Raw genomic sequence first — 21,278 nt, forward strand, 5'->3', positions numbered from 1 at the left:
CACTTTGCTCTTATGTGTCACTTAGTTGGGTTTAAATTTTAGAACAGTCATCTGGACAATGTATTTCTTAGTGTTCATTTGTATATGGAGATTGCACTGATATAACTACCCGATATTTAAATCAACTCAATTAATGCAATCCATATGTGAGCAATTAGCTTAAGTCAGTTAAGAACCTTTCTTCAGGTATATGAATGTAAACCATATTTAAATTAAGAAAGTGAACAATGCAAGACTTAGAAGCAGGCTGAAGGACATTACTTCAAAAGTAAAATGTTAGTTATTCAGTCCTTTGTCTTGAAACCTCTGGTTCTGGTCTTAATTTTTCACTGATTTGCTACCTTGTTGCATGAGTGTCTTCACTTTTCAATATTTGTGCCTGCAAAATTAGGATCTGCTGAAAGAGTTTGTAGGAGGATGAGGCTGTCTTAAAGAACTGTTTTCTCCCCATGGTAAACTTAAGCTTTTCAATGAGTAATAGTCAAAATTGGAGCCAAATCTTCCCATTTAAAAACATCATTTCCATTTGGAAATGTCATTGCAGTGCCATTTGGGAGTTGCTTGGCTGTCCCGTTGTCCTGGCTTCACCTGCCTCCCCTGCTGCATCTTAATTTGTGCATCTTACTGAATTAGTGTTGTCAGCGCTTTAAGTTGTGTTGTAGGACACGTGGCCCAGACAAAGAGGCGCTTTGGCAGAGAAGAATGAGTACCTTAGAATCCTTAAGTGCACATATTCTGCCATATGCTGAGGGCATCTCTTAAACAGTTTAACATTCTGAACTGGCCAATTTGAAGTTTTGATGGAAAACTCCAAGTTTTGAAGAGAATGAGCTGAGGAAAAGCTATGATTTCCAGCAGGAAGCAGGTACTTGTTAAAAGAAAAATCTTGAGTTGAAAATTACTTTTTCCAGTCAGAACTAGTGACTAAAAATTCTGTTTTGGGCTTTCTTACCAGTGAGAAAGTATTTGAAGTTGTTGCAAAAAGGGTCTAAAGATGACTCAATCTCATGGTAGGTGTCAAGAAACTTTCAGTTTTTAGGTGCTTCCTGAATCCTTATTTACTCCTCCACAAAACAGTACAGATCATCATAACTTGCATTTTCCTCATAAATGACAGTGCAAAGTGTCACCAACTGCAGGTGAATTTGTTCTCATATTTGATAGTTACTGTTGTTGCAGCTAAAATAGTAGAAATCTGATGAGCGTCCTTTCATGTGGAACTGAGGAGGTAGTTTAGCTGTGATAAGGCTGTTAACTCACCTTTTCAGTAGGTCATGTGAACTTCTTGTCTCATTTGATTATGACATTGACAGTGTTAGCTGGGAATGATGCAGATCTCATTCTGTGTCTAACTGGTTTGTGACAAAGTGCGGCTTAATGAAATGTGTCCGCTGAGAGAAAAGGAACTCTCCTATCAGAACAAAGACAGAGACACAGTTACACGGACCAAAAGGAGAAAGCACAGACTAAATCATTTATCTTGGGAAGGAAGAATTGTCCACTGTAAAAAAAATCAGTCAGATGTAGAAGGTGAAACTCTGAAGGCTCGTTATGCTAATTAGCATCAATGCTCTGATGTGGGTAGGCAAGAAGAAGCTGATGGAGTGGTGCTTTAGAACACCATTTGCTCAAGAGGAAGTACAACACATCATGGATTCATTAATCTGTGCTGAAATGGAAAAGTCTTTGAGCAGCAGTGGTCTAAAGTGGTCAGGATCTTTCCAGTGGCCTTGTTCAGTTGGTTGGCAGCCAGATAGTACGAGTGTCATCTAAGAGATAAGCTATGATCAGTAGTGAATTGTTAGCTGCAGTAATGTGGATGGAAACTGCTTTGGTCATTGGTGCCTGTATATATGCCTTGCAGATATTCACCTATATTTCACTGTGAACAAATGAAAATCTGGTAACTTCAATCCCTGAACAAAGAAAGAACATTGCCCCCTTTGTTTCTTGAAGTAAATGGGGAAGGGATCACATTTCTTCAGTGAAACCCCGTGGCTTGCCAAGATGCCCAAGTGAGGTATCCCAGAGGGAACTTTAAGCAGCTCACTTAAATGATGGGAAAGAAGTTTCACTATGAAATTAATGATGCAGCCCAGAGCACAGTAGGAAAACACCTTGCCCTCTTTTTCCCCATCTTTGATTCCAGCTGTAGAGTCCTGTAGTGCTTATCTGTATATTTATCTGCTATAAAATGAAATGGATTATATGAAGAGCTCTACGAAGCAGTACTCAGTACTTCAACATTTCTCTAATGCAATTAAGGCAGATATTTCAGAAAATGGAAGACTGTTAGTTGCCATAAGCTGGTGTTTCATTGGATTGCACACAGTTTAAAGCCTCCAATATTGCTGTTGTTGTGGGGGCTTCCTGTTTCTAGAATGACCATAGACATCGCAGGGCAATGCTGTAATGCAACGACTAGATGGCATTGGATGAGCATCTCCATGGAATAAATGTATGGTGAATGTAGTCAGTTCCAGCGCATGGACTTCAGGCTGTAAAAAAATAATTCTATTTCTGTCACATCTTCCTTTTAATTATGAGGGAGGGCTTTACTGGTTCTGCTGCTTTCCAACATCACTGCCTTGTTCTCTGAAAAGGTTAACAATCAAGAAAATTCACGATTCCACCTGCCCTCTCCACATGTACTCACATCTCAGGTTGATCTGAGCTTTCTTAATTGCAAGACCAAAACACCTTAATGCAAATATTCCTCTTGCTTCCATCCTGGGTAAGCAGTAGTTATTTATAAGTCCAGCATGCTGTGTCTGTCTGAGGCTGCCACATGCTGTTCAACGGCATCCTGATGTTTACTTGTGCCTACTTTCCTTTATAGATATTCTTATCCTGTGCTGGTACTGCTGTCTGCTTTTAAGATGCACAGTGAATGGTGATGTTGCTCTCTACATATCAAACACAATGCATCCCTTTAGATTTCATAGTTCACTGTGCCCCAGGTGCTGTTATTATCAGTCCTGACATCATTCATTTGATATGATGGGCCCTGTCTTTCCATTTATCTGTAATGGACAGGAGATTTTGAATCATTTTATCTTCCAAGCACAGCAACATCTTTTCTTTAAAAAGTGACTTTCCTCTCTTTCCACTTCTCGCTTTCTTCCTGGTCTAATATCTTGTGCATTACATTTATCCCCCCCATGTCTTTATTTCATATTTCCTTTTCCCTTTTGTTTTAGTGTTTTTTTTTTGTTTTGGTTTGTTTTGTTTTTTGGTGTTTGTTTTCTTTTTTCCCCTCTCCTCCCCATGTGTTCCCTTCTCTCTTTTTCCCCTCTCATTTTTCTTTCCATGCAGGGCATCGAACCAGTCTTACAGCAGCCAACTGAAGGGTTCTGTTGACAATATCAGCCTTGGGTTAGGACTAGTTCATGTCTCCCAGTCCAAAGACATTTCAGAATTCAGTACAGTTGGAAGCTGAGGCGCTCAGGGATCTTTTGCTTTGCTCTTAAACCAAGCAGACCTAAGGGTGAGAGAAAAAAAGAGGATGAATCTTCATTAAAACTTGATGTCAGACTTCGAGGTACAAGATTAAAAGCAAGGTCTTAAAATTGCAAACAGACTTAAAATATCATTCTGTTTTTAACTGAATAGGTCCGTGCTTTAGCAACTTAACCTCTTTCTCATTAACTCTCTGTGAGGTGTCCCTGCCTTCAGAGCAAGGTCTAATGCTTCTCTTAGAAGTGCATTTACTGCCTGTGTATTCAGAAGAGAAAACTCAACCTCATCTTTATGACTGTGGTGTATCAATTTGAGATTTTAAGGATCTGGCTTTTTTAGAGTAGTTCTCCCATTTGCAGTTCAGAATGACTACCTGCCTTTATACATCTTTAGAGGTGCGGCTTGCAGAGGTGCAGGAGTATTACTGATGATGTGTACTGATATTTGAAACCAACAGTCATCAACAAATTCACCTGTGGTTGAGTTTTCTTTGCTCACAGCCAGTCACAGGAGAGCTGAGCGTGTTCCATCAAATCTTTGCTTCAGGGTGTGGGCTTGACTACTTTCTGTTCATTTTCCAGGGCTGCATGGCACTAGTATATCTGAAAGGCAGACAACCCAAGCGTTTCTTTCCTCAGACAGTTGTGAGTGCTGGGTGCTTTGCTGTGGATCACTGTGGCAGTGTTTTCTGGCTACGTACGTTTTTAGAACACCTTAGTTATGCTTTGAGGGTCCCATCTTCTACCAGCTCTGTGGCTTTTCCTGAGTTATTCTAGAACTACTTACAGAAACGTTACAGCCCCAGAGTCTGCTTGGAGGAGAAGGTCAAAAGTGTTTGGTCTTGATTGGTGGGAGAGATGTGTGATATTTACACAAACTACTTCAAATTGTGGAACTGATCCTTTCTACAGTAGCACTAATGGATCGTGTATCTCAAAGGTTGTGGCCGAACGTTTAATGGAGCCACTTCAGTTCTTATGTAGAACAAAGGAGCAAATAGTTTCCTTTTTTCTGTGCTCTGGTAGTCAAGCAGTACCCCAGGAGGCAGCTAACAGCTGTCCCACATGCTGACCCCCATCAAAGAACTGTTTAAAGGTAGAAAAGGAGGTAGAGCTATAACAGAAGTTCAATCCAAAGCATCAGACTTGTGAGCAAGAGAAATACAATTTAATTACGGGTAATCTGTTTAGAGGTAGAGGTGGGGTTTCCTTTACTCTATTGGAATTCCTTGTGGCAAACATTTTCATCACTTGGTTTGAGCTGCTGGGAGTCCCATCCAGGCTGTCACGTAGTCTCACTAATGCTGCAAAGGAGAGAAGACATAAAGCACTTAAAGCAAATACAGTAGCTTGGAACTACGTTGTGAGAAATGCCTTTGGTTTGAGAAGTGAATTTCATTAAATCTTGCCAAATGTAGAAAGCCAGTCTCAGCTTTCCAGTCTCTTTATTTGCTATCAGCACTTGAGATCAGCTTAATATTTTACCTTCACCCTTGGATGCAGAGCATAACGGACAAAACCATTATCTGCGAATGTCATCGCTATTAGGAGAGGAAGAGAAGGAGGAAAGGAGCAAGGGAACAGAGCTGGTGGGGATCTCCAAAAATAAACAGCCTATAACAGTATGGTCAGAGGGAGTGAGCGAGGTTGGAAAAATCAGTGTCTCATAATTTAATTAAAGTTCTGCATCTCCTTCAGAGCTATGGCTACAGGCTGCCAGGCAGAGGGCTAATATCTAAAGGTCATTCGAATGAGCGAAGATACTAATCACTGGAGGACAAAACTGAACTCTGCCTCCCAGTTCTTGCCTTCTTGGTGAGATTTTACCTTCCTTCCATTATAAATTAGCCTGTGAATGTCATGGGGCAATTGAACTGTCATAGAGTCTCCTCTAGGAAGAACCTCCTTTTGTATCAGAATGATGGAATTGGTAAATTGCAACATGGGCAGAGTAAAGACTGAAGAGTGAGGGTACTGTGACCTATGAACATGTCAGCATGCTGTGTACAAGATGTGCTTGTGAACCAGCCCTACATTCCAGACCACAGTCCATAGCAGAATCTAATGCTGCAATGAGAAACACTGCAATGCAACAGGATCGATTAGTTTTTCTTGCCTCCTTTTCTAAGAGAACATCTAATTTCTTCTTGTGTTCAGAAAGAAGAATAATTTATATATATATTTACAAACTGGCTTTTTGTTTAGTGACTTTTAGAATGGAGTTACGCCTGCTGGAAGGAAACTGCGTATGCACACAAGTTCTTGGCAGAAATACACTTGTAAATCTCAGCTGAGCATCTGTTCTCTTGCAGGTCAGGAAAGGTGAGCCTGCAGGTAACTTTGCCTGAAGGGCTATTAAGAAACATAACAGAAACGGTCATGTTTTTACATAGAATATTTGGTAGAAGCATTCAGTGACTTCTCATGCTTTTGTTACTGGCAATATTTTTCAGCTTTCAGAATGAGCAATGTAGCAGCTGTGGGTTATGAGGAAAAAAGGGAATTCAGGTAACACTGAAACTAGAGTAAAGTCAGAATGAGTCTTGTGATGTTGCCAGAAACTCCAAGATGGCATCAGAGACCTTGTTTTTCTCCATTAGAAACGTATGACATTTTTAGTGGATTTTATTGTTTCTTTGTTTTCCTTTCTTAACCAGTTCTCCATTGTATCTAGTATTTTTTGAAGTATTCCAGCCTTAAGACCTTTTTTCTGCAAGCATTATTTGCAAGGCTCACTGATAACGCTGGATGCAATGCACCCCAGTTGCAATGCGAGATTCTATCTTCAGACCGCCAGATTGTGTCCCCAGGAATACATCTGTACTTATTCTGTGACTAGGAGGCTGGAACAGCAAAGCTGGATGTAACTCTGTAGCTAGAAATTTGTCCAGTACTTACAATAATTAGGCTCTGCAGTGCACACAATCACTAATGAGGGAAATTAGTCAGATTCTGCAAAATTGTACAATGATGTGCTGCTCCTTACAATCAAATATCCTGCAGATTTTTTCACTGATCACTGAGTCAGGAGCAGAATATTTTCAATCCAACTAATGAAAACACTTTCTCAGTGCAAATCTAGGATCCTTATTTAGCTTTTTATCCAGTCTTTGCAGTGAATCTAGGTAATTGTTCCACATAATGATGTAGCATGCATCAAGATCTTCTTGATGTGCTTCAGATAGCTACATTTCTCATGAGCGGAGGAGCTTAAATGAGATATCCAGCTCATCTCATTTAAGTGCATACATATTTCAGGCTGGTCGAAGAGATTCAAGCACCTGTCTTCAATTAGAATGAGTAGGAGTTGGATGTACTTATTTGCTGTGGAGGTTTTGAGAAGCCTTTGCTGTGCACGTAAGCTGGGTGAGTTTTGTAGATAGCGCAGAATTTAGAGCGTTTCCGAAGGTAATTTTGTTTGTAAGTGGTCCTGATTGTGTATGTACTTAAGTAAAGGAAAATCTGCATTTATTTTCAGGGCTGTAACTGTCTGAATTCTGGAAGGAAAGGGGATGATAAAATCTGCATGGTGGTACGCACCTCTGAAATGTACCGACTGTTGATTCATTCCAACCCAGTGTTAAAAGTCTTTGATCTGTGTTTTAATTGGCATTCCCCATCTTTGTGCCAGGTCTTGCCAGAATCAGGAACTCTTTGGAATCAACTTTTGTTTGTGATGTGTTGCTTTGTGATTTCAGCCACCGTTGTTCCTTGAGTGGAGATGATCTGAACAGGCAGTGGCTGACTCCCAGTTCTCAGCTCCATCCAACAATTTACCACACCAAAGGTCTTCTGTATTATCTGCGCAGCATCAACCGGGCCCCTGTGGTGAGTAACTCCCTGTATCTTCTATGGGTTATTGCACGCAGATGGATTATTGCAGTTGTGTCAACAGCCCTGTTTTATGGTTAGAGATGTGGAAAGCATACTATACCGCTATACTTTCATCATTGTGGGGTGTTTTTGAAAGTCTTGGGTTATCTACTGAATCTTCTAACCAACTCCAAACTTCAGAGTCTTCGTGCACCTGCAGAGTGAATACAAATTCCTTACAGCTCCTTAGTATCCTCAAAGTACTTCAGCTAAACTAGATATTGTTAGTAAGTTATTGTTATCTTTCTGGCAATGACAGGAGAAATTCTGTGAAGACATAGTCTGAATGGATCATGCAAAAGCCCAAACTGGAGCAATCTGTGCAATCAGAGAAACACAAGTTAGCTTTCAAAATGGTTGAACTTTTCTGCTGCTTCAGTGAGAAGAAAATGACTTTTTGGGGGAACTACCGGAAGTTCATGAGGGGTGATACTACTGGCATATGTCTGGGATCTGTCCCCATCTGTTCGGTCTTGATGCCCAACAGAATGAATAGTTCTGAGACCTCAGGATAAAAAAAAAACACTGATGGTTTCAAATGTTGATGAACAGAATGGAAGTGGATGGAACAGCAAGTTGGCTTCTTATAGCCCCAGTTAGGCAGGAAATGTCCTAAGATGCACTGTTCACTCTGGTCTTGATGAGAAAATCCTCAGACAAGGTGAAAATGTCTGTGAGTTTCTTTAAGTGAATATTTGTGGAAATATGCTATTTTTGGCCTAAATGACAGCCCTGACATCGAGCTCTGCACTCCAAGGAATCTACTGGAAGTTCAGCTTGTATCTGAGAGTTTATTCCACCTACATTTTCTTTGGGTTTTGAGCTACATCTGATCAGTTTTGTTTTATTGTGCTAATCGTATTGGGCCTTTTTAATTTAAATTTATCATAACCATCCCTGTCACATCCAGATGCATGAAGTTGAACATGCGCCCAGTGGAAGTTTTCATCTTGCTGAGTGAAGTAAGACTATTGATCGTATCATGTCTCTCACTCACAGGCAGTATGTCAGACGTGGTAAACTGATTTTTTCTTTGCCTTTGAAGAGTACATTGATTTTGGTTTATACATGCTCGCAAATGTCTTTTCCCAACTCCAGAAGAAGCTGGATTTCTTCTGCCCTGCACTCACTGCCAAGATGCCATGAAGGCAATTTCACTGATAGCCAAATGATTTCTGTGGAGTGAATTAGTTTAATTTATCTTGGGGATGCACAAGCAGTTTCTTCAAAGGAAAGGAAAGCTTCTTGAAAGTGAAAAGGAAATAACTTTAAAGTTAGCGGCCTTTCAAACCAAACCCATTTTAATTGGTAACTTCAGCCATAGAAAACAGCCATCTAAGTGCTTTATTTGTTTATTTATTTTTGCTTCTCTTGTTGGTTTTGGAAACCCTAGTAAAAGAAGGGGCTGGATACGCTGTAGTATTGCAACTCTCCACTGAGGGTGGTTTCTTTTCAACTGAGAGCAGCGGGAGTATCAGAGAGCTAAGCTTGGGAGCAGCTAGGACTGAAGGGGAAAGAGATGTTGCTTTTTCCCCTTGAGCATTCGTGGTGAGGAAATGTGCAGTTTGTGAATTACAGTTGACAGTGCACTTGCAGGATGCAACAGGAAAAGTGTAGCTCTTACAGAGGGATCAAGCTGCAGCAAAGAGCAAGTTACTTTTGGAGGGGACAGGAAGATGCTGTTAGGGACCAGGAGACACAAAGCGGTGTTTGCTTTTTGAGATATTCTATCAAGGTTGGAAACAGAATCTGACTGCAAGTACATAGCTTTTTGTGAGCAAAGCATCCTAAACGTGTCTACCTCAGCAGTCTGAGATTGGGTCCTCTCACGAAGCTACTAAGGAAAAAAAAGAGTATTTGCATCCATTTTCTGTCTTGCTTTTCCTTTGTTTTAAAAGCTTCCTGATTCTGTGAGTCATGAGGGGGATTGTTTTTGAGTTTGAAAGCAGTCCTTACCTTTGTGGTGCTCAGTGCTGGCACATTACTTTAAATAGATAAAAATTTGCATGTGTGTCTTGAGTCATACCCCAGTGAACACCAGACTTGGAATTTGACTGTGTGTTGGTGTCACAGCTGTACAAGAAGGATAGAGAGAAAAAAGGGGTGGGTAGGTCTCAAGTTTACCTTGTGGTTGCCCAGGCTTAACCCAAGGAAAGTTCTTCATTGGGTGCTGCAACTATAAAATACAGTTTTGTCTTGGCTGAGTGGTGAGGCTTGAGCTACTCTGTAGAATAAAAATAGAGCAGAAGAATGCATTGTAAAAACAAAAACAAAACGATTTGTCATAAACATTGAGAATAACTGCAGTGCTCAGTAAAATTAATTAAAATGTAGGTATATATGATACACAAATGGAATGGAAACATTTCCAGTAGTGTTGACTTCTCTGCTGTGGAGGTGGGTGGCAGTCATGGATTCATCCCATGGCATGAAATAGTGGTGTTACAGAGCCTGGCTTTTACAATGCTTTACTAATATGGAAGGCTTGTTCCAGACTTGTCACTTAAGGATTCACTCTTGAGATGCAGAATTATGGACCTCCTGCTTATCAGGCAGCACAGCTATCTGAGCAGCTGATCATCCCTGTGTGGTTTCTGATAAGTAATCTTTTAGGTAATAATATATGCATCTTGCATGTTAGTAATTCTGTAAATTGGCAGGTAATTGATACCTGGTTGAGCTGGGATCTCTGCCTCAAAATAGAACCACAGCTATAAAACCTTCTTTGATATTCATAGGAGTAAATTCTAGTTGGTACCTGTGGTTAAACTAATCTATGACTGTATTGCTGGAAGCATAGATGGAACGCTAACTGGAAAAATGCCTGTCATTAAAAGAACCAATAAATGCAGCTGTTTAGAAGGGGGCTTTATGGGATAATTCCCTGTTTTTCAGGCAGTTGCTTGAAGTGTAGGACTGCATAAGCCCCATGTGTTGGACTGGGTGATCCTTTTACAGGTCCTGTCCAACTCAGGATGTTCTGTGGCTATAGCAGTCCTGTTAACTAGGACTTGTGGGATGAATCTGCGTGTGAGTGTCTTAGCATCTCCAATCAACGTGCAGCTTGTCAGAGCAGCTGGAGGAATTTAAATGCTCAGTTCCTTAGGTAATTAAACTTCCTGACTGGCTGCAGCTAAACTGAGTTACTGTATAACTACTAAACAAGCATACTAGGGTAAAACTTGCCTTATCAGTTGGTGGAAGAAGTTGATCTATTCCATCTGTTTCTCTCCTCCTGTCTATGTTTATATAAGAATATGTATCTTTCTTCCTCATCTTTTTAATTGATCCACAGTGCTTCCCTACCTTATGACACCTGTCCCTTTGTCTCTGATAGATGCCTCAGAAAACTATTTAAATGATATCACGATGTTCCTTTCTAATCGGCAATGAATATTGCCTTAAAACAAACCAATTTCTTCTCTTTAGAAATCCTTGTCTTTTCACTGCTGGATTTCTGAATGTTTCTGATAAAGACATGGAGAATATATGTAACAGCAGTGTCTATATTGACTTCATATTCCGGAGGGCAATGAGATTGATTATTATTTAACACTTGGGTCAATATTTTCCTCTTGGGTCATTAAATCGTGATTTTCATTTTTATCAAAGTTGATATGTGCCTATGAAGGCAATCAAAACTTCCATTAAAACCTGGAATGTACCTTCTACCTAGTTTATATGATAGCTGACATGAGAGATGGATTAAATAGATACATTACGTTGTGTGGAATCAGATTATTTGTCTGACAAAGATAATGTCCCGTGCTTTATGTCCAGGAATTCATGTAAGTATCTGACCACATACAATACATTTTTACACAACTGCACAATTACATTTTCCTAAACATTGTGTAGCACAGTTTTTGTGTTTAAAGAAGCCAAGGTGATTAATTGCTGGCAAAAGGTGCAGTTTTAAAATCTCCTGAGGCTAATGCTAGAGTTGAGAAGTCAGAGGAGCCCAACAAATTGCTCCGTTGTATCATAAGTTACCATGAACTCTCAGGTTCCTCGGTTGGCATGGAATCTTGCACAGATGTCATGTTTATTTCTGCTGTGGACAGAAATGCACCGGTGTTGACACTGGATTCATGAGATCATGTCAGTTCCAATAGGTAAAACGAGGTACGGCTGACTAACAAAGTTTGACACTGATTATAGGCTTGGCCCAGAGCTCTGCTCTGAGTTTGTCTGAAGAGCACTGACAAAGGTGTAATTCCTCACATACAATCCTCTAGTATTTATAGTGTCTGTTGTGAAGAACCACAAAGCTTACTTCAGTATTACAGATTTTGCCTTTCTTTCCTCCCTAGGTGTTCTGTGACTACCATGGACACTCCCAGAAAAAGAATGTGTTCCTCTATGGTTGCAGTATCAAAGAGACCTTGTGGCAAGCAGGTTGCGTGGTCGACACAGCAGTTATCACAGAAGATGTTGGCTACAGGGTAGGTCTGCTTTGTTCCTTTCTACAGTTGTTGGCATATATGTGCACCTACATCCCTCTTTAAGATGAGGTCAGATCACAAGTTCTGTTGGTAGGTGCAAACTTGTCTTGCAGCAGAGGAGTAGAGATCCAGAAAGGTTTAAATGATTCCTACTATCTTCATGCACCAGATATCTGCGAGAATATTGTCAATAGGTGGATCTCTAATTCATTTCATTAAGATGCTGTTTTGTTGTCACTGCCGCTGACTAATAGAAATGTTGTATTTTTGTGTTTTATAAGTTCCAAGTATACATGTGCTTCTCTCACCCTCAACTCACGAGAAGTCCCCGTGGAAACACTTGTTTCACAAGGAAAAGCAGGAAGGGTGCTTACAGTCAGAACATCGCTTGTTGTATTTGAAATCAGTGGGCTTGAAAAGGCTGAGGATAGTTCACTGTTACACAAACAGAATTCAAATGCTGCTTTCAGCATCTGGTGCCTGTCTTGAATCTGCAATGAAGAAACCAAGAGCAAGCCTCCAAGGGTGTCCAAGAATCTGCAGTGGCCTAGATGAAAGGCTTTGTGATTGCAAAATATGGGAAGTTTCTCTCCTTCCTCCCATGAGTAATTGGGGACGATCCTGCTCTCCATGTATTTACTTCCCAAAAACATGAGCAAAATACCTCAAGAAAATTGTGATTTTTGAACAGCCTTTGCTGTAGCCCTTGATTCGTGGGAGAAAGAGGCATTGTTACTTCCTAATACTTGGCCTCAGATGACATGCGTAGCATTGACATTGGAAAACCCAACTTCAGGATTTCTCCTTTTAATCACCATTCCAGGCCCCTTTGACAGTAATCTCTGAAGGGACCTCAGTAAAGAATCCTAATTCCATTCTGACCAAATGGGAACGGAGGTTTATGGACATGGGCAGCACCCCCGTTTTTGTGCATGCTAAATCCAGCTGTATGAGAGACAGGGAGCATGGTTAAAGTAATGTGTTGTCATAAAAGAATCCTTTGAAAAGATGCGTTTTCACCCTCCCAGAAATACAATTGAAAGGTAATTAATGAGAAAAGCAGAGGGGAAAGAACTATTAGTGTGAAATCCAGTGAAAGCTGGTAAAATGAAAGGAATATTAAATTCAGATTTGATAATGCTTCTAAATGAGTCCTGACTACAGAGACATTACTGTTACCTGCCAGCGTTTTTATTTAATCAAATATAGAAGACTGATTATGCATATAATTTCAATTGTTTTAAAAACTAAACTGGATTAGAGATCTGATTATGGTACTTCATAGCATATATTTACAAAAATCTGTGTGCTGTTTCAGATAAGGACAGAATGAAAACTATCTGAACCTTCACACGCAGTTTAGCTGGATCTCATGATTGTGTTCAGGATTATAATTGTTTGGGTGACTGTGCTTTATTTTTAACCCAGCTCCAGGAAAACCTGGATGTGTTGCTCGGAATCATAATATTTTGCAGCAAATTGTACTTTGAGGGCAATTCAGAAGCAGTGGATGTTTAGTTCAGAGCAAGTAATCAATTTTAAAGATTCCTCTGTTCGGTATTCTCCCAGGAAAAGGAATGCTGTAGTTCTTAATAGCACACTGTAGATCTTGACTTAAGAGTTAGGCTCATGCTGGTCTCAGGTTTGAAATGTAATCTCTCACTTTGTTCCAGTTATCTGTTCACAAGGTTTTTTTCTGCTGATGAATGGACCTTATAGATCTTTATGTCTGTACCTTACAGAACTGGTAGGGTCCATTCATAGCTATAGATTGGATATGCTGAAAATAACATTTACTTTCTTATTACAGAGGTATGTATGATTATGATGTTTGCAGTGGATATTGCAGAACAGTTTAGGCCAAAGATTTTATCTTCTGCGTCAGTCATCCTTTAAGAGAAGACCAGCTATTAAATGTTATTTTCTCAATTTTGATGAAACCAAGCAGTCCTGTACAGAACTGTGATGTAAAGCTCAACAGAGTGGAACTAGAATTGCTTAGAATCAATCAGTTTCACTGATTGTTATTGGAAAGTGAAATTAGCTGGTTGGCTTTCACTGCCCAAACTGAATGAAATTTGAGGGTCAATGCCATTAGCAATGAGCAGAAACTCCTTCTGTATGATTCCATTCCATTCAGAAGTTTAAGAAAGCTGTCATCAAAGAAATAATGAACGTTCTTATTTTACAAGCTCTTCACTGGATGGTCTTTGGGCATGTACTGGGATGCAAGCACAAAGGTTTATATGCACATATGTGCTTTTGTATGTAAATGCCCAATTTCTACACCGAGTACACCTAGTGTTAAGGTATCTAGTATATACTTTTACAGTTAGCATGAAGAAGTGTTGCATCCACACTGATAGAAATATTTGATAGCGCTGTGTATTAGCAGTGTTTATAGGCTGCTGTTGAGAAAAATGATTTCTAGAATAAGAAAATCACTCAGAGCTAAGAGGTAATTTTACTGAATTTTCATATTTACTCTTTATTGCCGCTTTCTATACAGAGTGCATTCAATGTACCATTTGATCCCAGATGAGAATAGTTTGGTTTATTTCACAATGCAAGATAGTTAAATGCTAAGCTCTATTTTCCTATAATTATCTGTGACCTTCAGTGGGATTATGCATTCCCCTTCTTTGCTGTGTGCTGTGTTCAAACAAAATTCCTCCTATAGCTGAATCCCTTGTCAAATTGTGAGGAGGAGCTGGAAAGGAAAGAATGGAAACATTGTGTGCTGAGCTATGACTGCAGCCCTCTAGGCAGAACAGGAAAATGTAGTTAATGTTGAAGCAGCTTAAAAAATAAAGCTTCATAAGTGACTTCAGCAGTCCAAAACTATAGGATGTGCAAAGACATCATTTTGGATGGGATGTACCAAATGTACTTACAGCATTTTTGTCTGTGACTGGGGACAAAAAAACAAACAAACACAACAAAACATTAGAATATGAAGATTTCACTTGGGATGAAGATGAGACCAGTTTGGCACTAACTGGAACTATCACAGTGACAGTTTCTACAGGTAGCTTTGGTGATACGCGCTTTAAACAGCATAGGCCTCTTGTAGATGTATTTGTGATATAAATGCATGTACATCTGTTTGATTCATTTTCTCATTGCTGATACTTTCTTATAGACTCTTCCTAAAATCCTGGACAAAGTGGCCCCTGCATTTGTCATGAACAGCTGCAGCTTCCTTGTAGAAAAGTCCCGCGAGTCAACAGCCCGGGTGGTGGTATGGCAAGAAATGGGTGTGCTGAGGAGCTACACCATGGAGAGCACGTACTGCGGCTGCAGCCATGGTCTCTACAAAGTAAGTACCTCTTCCAAAGAACTACATGGCACACTCCTTCTAATGTGTGTCTAATGAGCTTGGGAGAATAGAGAGTGCTGTTTTTATGCTGTTTGGTATTGCCAGCTTCCTTCTATAATATAAGTGTAGCCATTCTACTGAGTTTCTTCTCAGTTAAATCCTTCCACGATCCTTCACTTTTAATCTTCCATGCCAGGGAAGTAGGTTCCTTGCTACGAGGTTTCATTTGACAGTGAAATAAAAAGAAATTCCAGTCTAATGCCAAAAATATTGAGCTGAATGAAGGAGTGTTTTTGAGATGATACAGACTGTGTCTTTATAATGGTATTCACAGTAGATCTGAGGTAATTAACATGAATATTAGGAGTCGTACACTTCCTGTTGCAGTCTATCTGGGCATTTGCTTGGCTAAACTTAAGAGCCTGCACTGAGAATTCTGCACTTGGAGTTTGTTACTGACAGCCAAAGGTAGCTCATCTATGAGCTGAAGCCACAGCTTTAACTGTGAACTAAATGGAGCTAAATTTCTTACCAAATGATGTTCCAGATACTGTGGGAAGGGCTGTACTTGTGCTGAGTGCATCAGAGACAGGAGCCTCTTGGCACTTTTTAAGTACATGGTTTGAGCTCTGGTAATTGTATTTAGCTGTACATAATTCTCCACTTGCTCAGTTGGTGAATTCTTTTAGTTCCTTTCCCAAACCTGTTGCTTTCCATGGAAGGGATTCTGTGCTCCACCTTATTTCTCCCACTAGGGAGCAATCCTTATCTATACAGCATTAATATGTGGTTAAGGATCCGAAAAGACCCTTAAGGAAAAAGCCATTGTTACAAATAACAATTAATAAGACGTTCAAATTATTCTTTGCAAGTTCTATGTTAATCCTTTTACATTCCATAGAATGTGGCTAGCAAGTACTCAGCTACTGTTTTAACAGTGCTCTACTATACTCACATCATTTCTTAGATAGAAAAGGCAGAAGAAATATCTGAAGATGGTTTAAAGAAAGAGAATATAACTGCCCTGAGCATTACACCTAGTGCTCCCTACTCTGAGAAGTGCTGATGGGGTGCAATAGGTACCACAGGTTGTGGTGGGGTTTTAAATTTCCTTCAGACAGTGGGGAGAAATTCTACCTTGACTAATGTCAGTGGCAAAACTCCTAGTGATCTCCATGGAGAATTTAACTCATTTCCTAGATAATCTGAGTAACATCTAAAAGCAGTTGGACATCAGGTTATATCAGTGTCTAATGATTTGTTCTCTACTTCCTTCAGTATTTTCAACCCAAGTTTGCATAAGTTGTGCCAGCAGATCTAAAATGTTTTATGCAACGTTCTCCCAAGTGCACCACCACTCAGTAAGCTGGTGGTCAGGCTTCTAATGGTGTTGGTAGCAGTTCTGGATCCTGATCTTTGACTTTCTTCCTTCTTGAAAATGGTGAAAATAATGGTGAATGTAGCTGCTTTGCTGACTGTAAACTGAGATACAAACTTCTTGTGCTTGAAGTTGCACATATCTGATAGGGAGTTTGCAAAGGATTTAGGAAAAAACAGAGGAAGGCTTTGTAGAGACTGTAAGAAGCTTAAATATTAAATACACAGGGCTGTCAGGTAAGCCCCCTCTCACCACAGAGCAATGTTGTAGGAGGGCTGAGGTAACCTGTCTGATAGAGAGGCCCAGAAAAGAAGTTCCTAAAGTTTTTCGATTGCACGGTGTGTGGCATATCATGTATAGAAATGTGACTTTCATTTCTAAAGCAGTTTAGTGAGTGAAAAATAAGGCATGAATTTGTTACTAGTGATATGTAAATGAGAAACAGTTGTGACCCCAGCCTCGATTAAAAGTCATTTGATTTCAAATGGGTATGGGGGGAGGGCAGAAATGAGAGCAAAAGAAAAGATGACTTGTCTCTGTTGAATCTCCCTGTCTGTGTGATCAGTGGAAATGCAATAAGCCATCTACCCTTAAGGAAGAGAAACATAAAACTAAAGAAACTATTGATCTTATCTAAGGTTTTATTCAACATAAAGAAGAAGAAAAGAAGGGGAAAAAAAATCCAGACTCTCTTTGATTTTGTCTGGATTGTCCAATTGAGTCTTAGAACAGCAGTGTCTCCATTTGAAAGCTGCCTAAAACAAAGCAGTCCATTTCAACAAGGAATTCTCCTTCCTACTTCTACCAGTTTACAATCTCACAATCAAAAAGTAATCAGAAACTGCCTATCATTTCTCTCCCAGTGTGAATGCAGTCTGTATTAACTCCCTCACTGGACCTATTGCCCTCCAGGTTTGTATTACTGTCCTCCTTTTGCAGGATTTTGTTGAGCCATCTTGTCTTATTTGGTTTGCAGAATACTGAATATAAGGCTGTGCCATAGAAAGCTCTATTCAGTACAATCGGGAGCAAATATTGGCCCAAAAGAATCAAATCTGCACTGACGCATATGGATATTCTCCTAAGTTTCTTCAGTGTGATTCATTTTTAAACTGGCATAGCTCTTTGTTTTACCATATCCTATTGTACTACACTTTATTCTTCTTGATTCTTGGCTGACTAGTTAAGACGCCTGTAGTAACGTACTGCACTGGGATGTTCAGATTACTAACTGTATTCACCATCCTACGAGTTTGATGTATTTTGAGCCATGTATACATTTGCGTTCCAAAACAGATATAGTAGAAACATGGCAAATCTCAAAACTCAGCTCCGTGCTCTCTCAGTACATGTGGTGTTGGAAAGGCATTTTCCTTGACATGTTGTGCCTGGTAGAGGAGATGAAGTACTGATGTAAATAGACTTCAGCTTCTTGCTTCAAAGGGATACACGCAACAAGGAGTAACAAATGAGTTTTTAAATTATTCCAGATATTTTGACAGTACCCTTTGAAGGAGATTTTACTGGTGACGTGGATCCCTTTTTGAAGAAAGTCTTTGGGAGAGTCAAGAGAAAAAATTAATTCTGTCCAGTCTAATGCTTCTGAATGAGGGGAATTGAATGCCCCAACTTTTATTATCCGACTTGATGAGAGGGAAAAGCCATCCATTTGCAGAGATGATGGAATCAGGGAGAGCAGCACCGAGCAGAGTGGCCATACGTTCATAAGAAATTGTTGATAGTTGTTCAAAACACCTTTGAAAGGAGGATTTGGGGAATTTCAGGAACGCTCTTCCATAGAACCCATCTTCATGTTGGAAAAGTTTTTCTTCTTTTGAGTCCAACTACTCAATTCACTGAACTGGTAAAGCAAGCTGGAGGTGAGGAAAAACTGATGTTGTTTTGTTGGTTGGTTGGTTGGTTTGATTTGATTTTGCTTGCATTCTCTCCAGTCATTTACAGTAGGAGAAATTAGAGGTAAAATTGTGCCTGATGTAACGGCAGCAATTGGCAGGTGGAGCCTGGCCAGAGTAACTGTCAAAAGTCATGGCCTGTCTAACAATTAGAAGCCCCCATCTCTACAAAACTCACCCCAGATAAATTGTGAGAGTGAATGTCCCTGAAGGTTCTGTGAGCCATCTTCGTGTGAGCGAGGATGTGACATTAGTCATGTAACGTGTGTTCCACAAATCATGTGCCATCTTGCTGAAGTCTGTCTCGTTCTGTTTAGAAGGTTAATAAATTGCATCTTTTTGTTTTTCCTATGCTATACTGGCATAAAACCAAGATAACTTTCTTGTTAGATAAGAGCCAATAGTTTGTATTTCGGAGATGGAAGTACTTAAATGCTGAGGGATAAAAGGACGGAGCTGCTGATAAACGGGTAGCAGAACTGGATGAAAAGCTCTGCATCCTGGCCCCTTATACAGTAACTGCAGAGATGAGAGTCTAATAAATGGGAAGAGCTGCCATTATCCATCCCCTGTAACCTGGCTAGCATTTACTGAATTATTTTATACAAGTAATGAACCAGTGAATTGCCGTGAAAGTGTGGCAGAAATAAAGCAGTATGCCAAGATGAAAGCCTTTCCTCTTGCTACTCTTTCAGAGGTGGACTGCTCTGGTTTGACCCATTTCTGTCCAAAATAACCAAATTGTTACTAATACATCATTTGTCCCTGAAATTGCAGTTCTGTTTCTTTATAGTTATCTATAGGCAATGAAAGATTTTCTTTATCTTCCTTATTATTGCATATCACATATTATATTTCTGTGGAATTTTTATGTATGCCTTATTCATAAGCAGTTTATTACAGTCGATAGTCAGAAATTGGGTTGTTTTGAGGGAGTTTGCAGTCGCATAACGTTGTCTTACTGGCATACAGAAGCAATGATATTCTTGTATATCATTCTTGTAATTGGATGCCTAGTGCACAAACTTGCAAATAATTTTAATTTGGACTCATGCCAGTATTCAGGCACCAACAGAAATGGTTGCAGCAATGTTCTTGCCACAGAGCGTATTTGATAAGTACTTGCAGAAGGGAAATGAAAAGAGATGGAGTTTATTCTGGGCTTTCTGATGAGCATTCCAGTAAATTGTTTACATCATCTTTGAAATCTGAGGCTTTTCCTATTTCTGGTTTCCATTGTCTCCCACGTTTTACACTTTTCCTAAGTATGAGTAAGTTTCACAAGCATCCAGAAGTTTCTATCCAAAAAATCATCTCTAAAACGTGCATCTAGTGAACCCTCTGAGGCCTGGGCACGTCATTCAAAAGCAGATGCTAAGAAATATAGAAGAATGTTTTTTTGTTTTTTTTTTTTCTAAATAGTTCTGCTTCCAGTTCTGGTCCAAAGTGATTCAAATTGGAAGCAGCTGTAATTGTAAGAGAAGTATAAGAGAAAAACAAATAGTTATCTTGTAGTAATCTAAGGAGTGAAGGATTAAATTAAGGTTTTCTGCTCATTGTGTTTTCTTTAGTTGTTGCCCATTGCAAACGTTTGCATCCTGTTTTCCGTATTTTCATGCTCCTTTTGTGCCCACCAATCCTTTTCAGTAAATTGTGATTCAGTTTTCAAGATATTCTAATGGTACCTTTTAGTCTTGATGATTTCACTTAATGCAACGATATAAAGGTTAATGGCATTTAGGAAATGAGCAAAGGCACATGGGAAAGAGCAAACCAACCAGGAGACGGTGAGCATTCATCTTCCTTGGATGGCCAGAGCAACATAATGTTTAGTCTGCAAGCACAGCACCAGGGCTTGTGGCTTGCAGCCACAAACCTGTATTTTCTGGTCCTCTTAGGCTGGATTGAGTCAGATGAGCAAAGTCTTGGATGAGAACTCTCCACGGACTTGGCAGAAAAAATGAGTGTTATATCCTAACTCGGATTTTGTTGATATAAACAAAAGGAGAAATGTATATGGCCTTGAACTACAGAGAAATGAAAAATCAGCTGACTTCTCAGCCTTTTGGAACCAATTTCAAAGCTGATCAAATAGGATCTCGACTTCTCCAACTCCTAAATAAACAGAGTAGCACAATCTGAGCCCTTTGGAAGTAATAGCATCTTAAATCAGTTCCTTTGTCTCTGTTGTTGATAGATTATCGAGGGCTGTCTGTCAGTGTAACTGGAGAACAGGTTCCCTCCCTTGTTGTGGTTTGTAATTGCTTTGTGTTTTGTTGTTAGTGGTGTTTTTTAGGTTTTGTTTTTTTTTTTTTTCTTCAGCACAACAGAAAGTAATGATGGGATGAGGTCATTGTAGATCTGACTTTGCAGAGTTGGAAGCATCTAGTTCTGTGGAGGTACACTAGACATGGATGTATTTGGAACAGCAAAGCAGAGCCATCATGTGCTCCCCTCTTTCTCTCAACTCTTTTCCACTACTGTATATAATCGATCAGTTGCTGTAGCTCTGATGTTTACCACTTCTGTTTGGGGCTTAGTCTTAAAGGGCTTGTTCCAACAAATCCCTGCGTTTCTTTCCTTTTACTTGCAAATGATGTGAGCATCTCCTAGTTAGCAGCTGGTTTATTTGTTAAACCAAGGAACACAGCAGATTCTGTGGGACCCAGGAAAGGAAAACAGATGTTACCTTGATTCTGTACATTTCTGAATGCTGATATTTCTCTTTTTTCCCCTTCCAATATACCATAAACAGCTGATACCTGTTTTGTTTGTTTGTTTTCTCCCTCAACTACTTCTAAACCTTTCTAGATGCTTGGTTGCAGCCCAGTCTTCCCATACTCTTGGGAAGAAAGGTGGTAGTAGGTACAGATTGGAAAGAGTTATCGAGCT

The 21,278-nt window shown here is 39.7% G+C and overlaps 1 protein-coding gene across 1 annotated transcript in view; it reads left to right on the forward strand.

The window, feature by feature from the left end:
• The window catches only part of LOC146755724 (cytosolic carboxypeptidase 4-like), a 41,605-nt gene extending 26,441 nt beyond the window's left edge, over nt 1–15,164 (forward strand). The window contains exons 2-4 of the mRNA XM_085525390.1: nt 7,157–7,286; nt 11,645–11,776; nt 14,919–15,164. Of these exons, the coding sequence (XP_085381516.1) occupies nt 7,157–7,286; nt 11,645–11,776; nt 14,919–15,149 (493 nt within the window). The 3' untranslated portion in view covers nt 15,150–15,164. The remainder of the gene's footprint in view (nt 1–7,156; nt 7,287–11,644; nt 11,777–14,918) is intronic.
• Nucleotides 15,165–21,278: the final 6,114 nt, after the last annotated feature.

This window comes from Coturnix japonica, chromosome 31, assembly GCF_054131305.1.
Source record: "Coturnix japonica strain WE chromosome 31, WE-NBRP24, whole genome shotgun sequence".
Taxonomy (NCBI): Eukaryota; Metazoa; Chordata; class Aves; order Galliformes; family Phasianidae; genus Coturnix; species Coturnix japonica.